The sequence below is a fragment of the Macrobrachium rosenbergii genome, chromosome 41 (assembly GCF_040412425.1).
Source record: "Macrobrachium rosenbergii isolate ZJJX-2024 chromosome 41, ASM4041242v1, whole genome shotgun sequence".
In the NCBI taxonomy this organism is placed as follows: Eukaryota; Metazoa; Arthropoda; class Malacostraca; order Decapoda; family Palaemonidae; genus Macrobrachium; species Macrobrachium rosenbergii.
In genome coordinates, this window is record NC_089781.1 from 13,362,881 (window position 1) to 13,365,380 (window position 2,500).

At 30.6% G+C, this 2,500-nt stretch overlaps 2 protein-coding genes across 2 annotated transcripts in view; one reads left to right on the plus strand and one right to left on the minus strand.

Moving 5' to 3' along the window:
• The window catches only part of LOC136826658 (ankyrin-2-like), a 745,006-nt gene that overhangs the window by 478,794 nt on the left and 263,712 nt on the right, over positions 1-2,500 (minus strand). The window lies entirely within an intron of this gene.
• The window catches only part of LOC136826659 (zwei Ig domain protein zig-8-like), a 38,753-nt gene that overhangs the window by 22,213 nt on the left and 14,040 nt on the right, over positions 1-2,500 (plus strand). The window contains exon 2 of the mRNA XM_067084014.1: positions 1,430-1,950. Within this exon, the coding sequence (XP_066940115.1) occupies positions 1,902-1,950 (49 nt within the window). The 5' untranslated portion in view covers positions 1,430-1,901. The remainder of the gene's footprint in view (positions 1-1,429; positions 1,951-2,500) is intronic.

The window sequence follows — 2,500 nt, forward strand, 5'->3', positions numbered from 1 at the left end:
CTTGATTTTTACGTTTACTTCATAGGTTTTTTTTGTGCTAAAACTACACACACATGCACACATATATATGTATATATACAGTATATTATATAATATATTATATATACATATACATATATATAATATATATATATATATATATATATATATATATATATATATATATATATATATATATATATATATATATATATATATATATATATATATATATATATATATATATATATATATATGCGTCTGTGTGTGTATACGTGCGTGTGTCTGTGTGAATCCCGAGTTGAATCTCCACCCCTTAATGAACACTCATGGTTCTGTTAGTACAGAGGAACACTATTTATACAAGGAGTTTCTAAATGACAGGCAATTAAGGGATATAGATTTTGTTAGGTCGAGAAATATATTTTTTGAGTCGCTTTTCCACAGAAGATGACCTCTTCCTCTCTCTTTTTTTTTTTATCTCGTACGGAACCTAACGAACTCTGTAACTCTTAAATGCCTGACATTTTGAAACTTCTTGTATAAATAGTTCTCCCGTGTTCAAACACAACCACTATAGTTCGTAAAAGGGTAGAGATACTATTTAAAATATAATGCTTTTTCGGTATCTCTTTGTTTTATTTATATGTGCATATCCTTCTTCATTGTTGCTGATTATATATATATATATATATATATATATATATATATATATATATATATATATATATATATATATATATATATATATATATATATATATATATATATATATATATATATATATATATATATATATATAAATGCGATTTTATATTCTTTAAAGGAGTTGCTCGAATGTTATCTTTCCGTCGTTTATGAGCACACAAATCAGGATGAGGTTTCCAGCCTTGTCCTCTGACCACATAGATTTCCACACGACATTTCATAACGGTCACCTATTCAAGTCTGGCTTTTGGACTGCCTCGTGCATTTGGTCAGTTCAGCATAAAACAAGTCAATTCAGAAAATACTCTAAGTCTGACCACTTATCCGCTTTGGATCTCTATGACGAAACAATTGAAAGCAATAAAAAAATAAATCTACTAAATGGATCTAACACTCTCCCTTGATCATGAGTATTTTTTTTCTTACGTTCATCTGTTTATATTTAATTCTGATGTGACCAGATGATAGGAAAAAGGGTTATATTCCTGTTTCAGGAATTATGATATGGTTGGTGTTCATAAAGTGCAACCATACTATAAATAACACTGGTAATTTTTACTCGCACATTTTTTTCTGGATATTCCTCATGTGAAACTGTATGTTTACTTGAGAGTGAGTTAGGTTTTATAGGCTAGTTATCGTTCATGACTTCCCAACTCTTCTTGACTTTATATTAAGTAAAACGATGTGAATTTCTTCACACTTGTGATATTTGGTTTTCAAAAGACTCTTTGTTTTACAGATCGTGCGCTCAGGGCAAGACGCAATGACTACTTTCGCATGGCCTTAGTGAAGATCTACCTTTCCCATAAACATAGGAATTCACTGGTGAACGGAAGACATCATTCATATTAATGAAAACAAGTATTGTGTGTAAAACAACTGTATCAATAGAAAAACACTTAAGAACGAAATTGTGAATTACTGCAAGACACAAGTGAATGTCATAAGGTGAAATTTTTCATGAAACAGGAAAGAATTACGAAAGGGCTGTTGAACTGACAATATAAGGGACTGCCAGAAATTATCCCTTGCTGGAATATCTTGGAGTGACATTGGAAGTAATATTGTGAATATTAACCGAATCTGCTATTTTAAAATGGTCTCAGTAATCACTCTGGAAGTGAAACCATTTCTATTGTGACCTGCCGGACTCGGCGAGACCTTCCAATAAAGACGTGATTGTTTATTGTCTATCGGGGACTTCTAAGACGATGCCAACGGCGTGGATATTACGCTGCCTGCTTATCTTTTGTTTAACAAGTGAGTATGCAATAAATCTGTCTTTATTACTGTCAAGTCCAAACAGAGTTCCTTTTTTTCTTAACAGATGCTCTTATCTTAAGTAAATTTCTGAGTAATAAAGCTACTGGTGTTTTCTGTTCGCAGTAGTTTGCAATAAAAGTCTACATTACTTTATTTTTAAAAAGCAGAATTAAATTTTCATTCTCTTTTAATATTTACATTTCTGCTTTACTTACTTGATTATACTTTAATTAACCCATTCCTATGGAAGCTAAAAATTAGACTTTTTACACAAACATTCATGTATTTTTTCAGTCCTTGTCTAAACTGTTTACCTGTTAGCCTTTCATCAGTAATCATAGAGTATCTATAGCGTCATGCTGTTTTTATACCTGTGCTGAACTCAAAATTCAAAACCTTTTACACCATTCGTAACTTTTTATGCAAAATCTTCAAGTATTTTACAAGCCAGTGCAACTGTAAGGTTGAAAGTTTCCATATTTTTTCTTTTTTCTTTTACATTTTCGCATTCTTATGCAAAATAATTTAGAGTTAGGGGCACATTTAA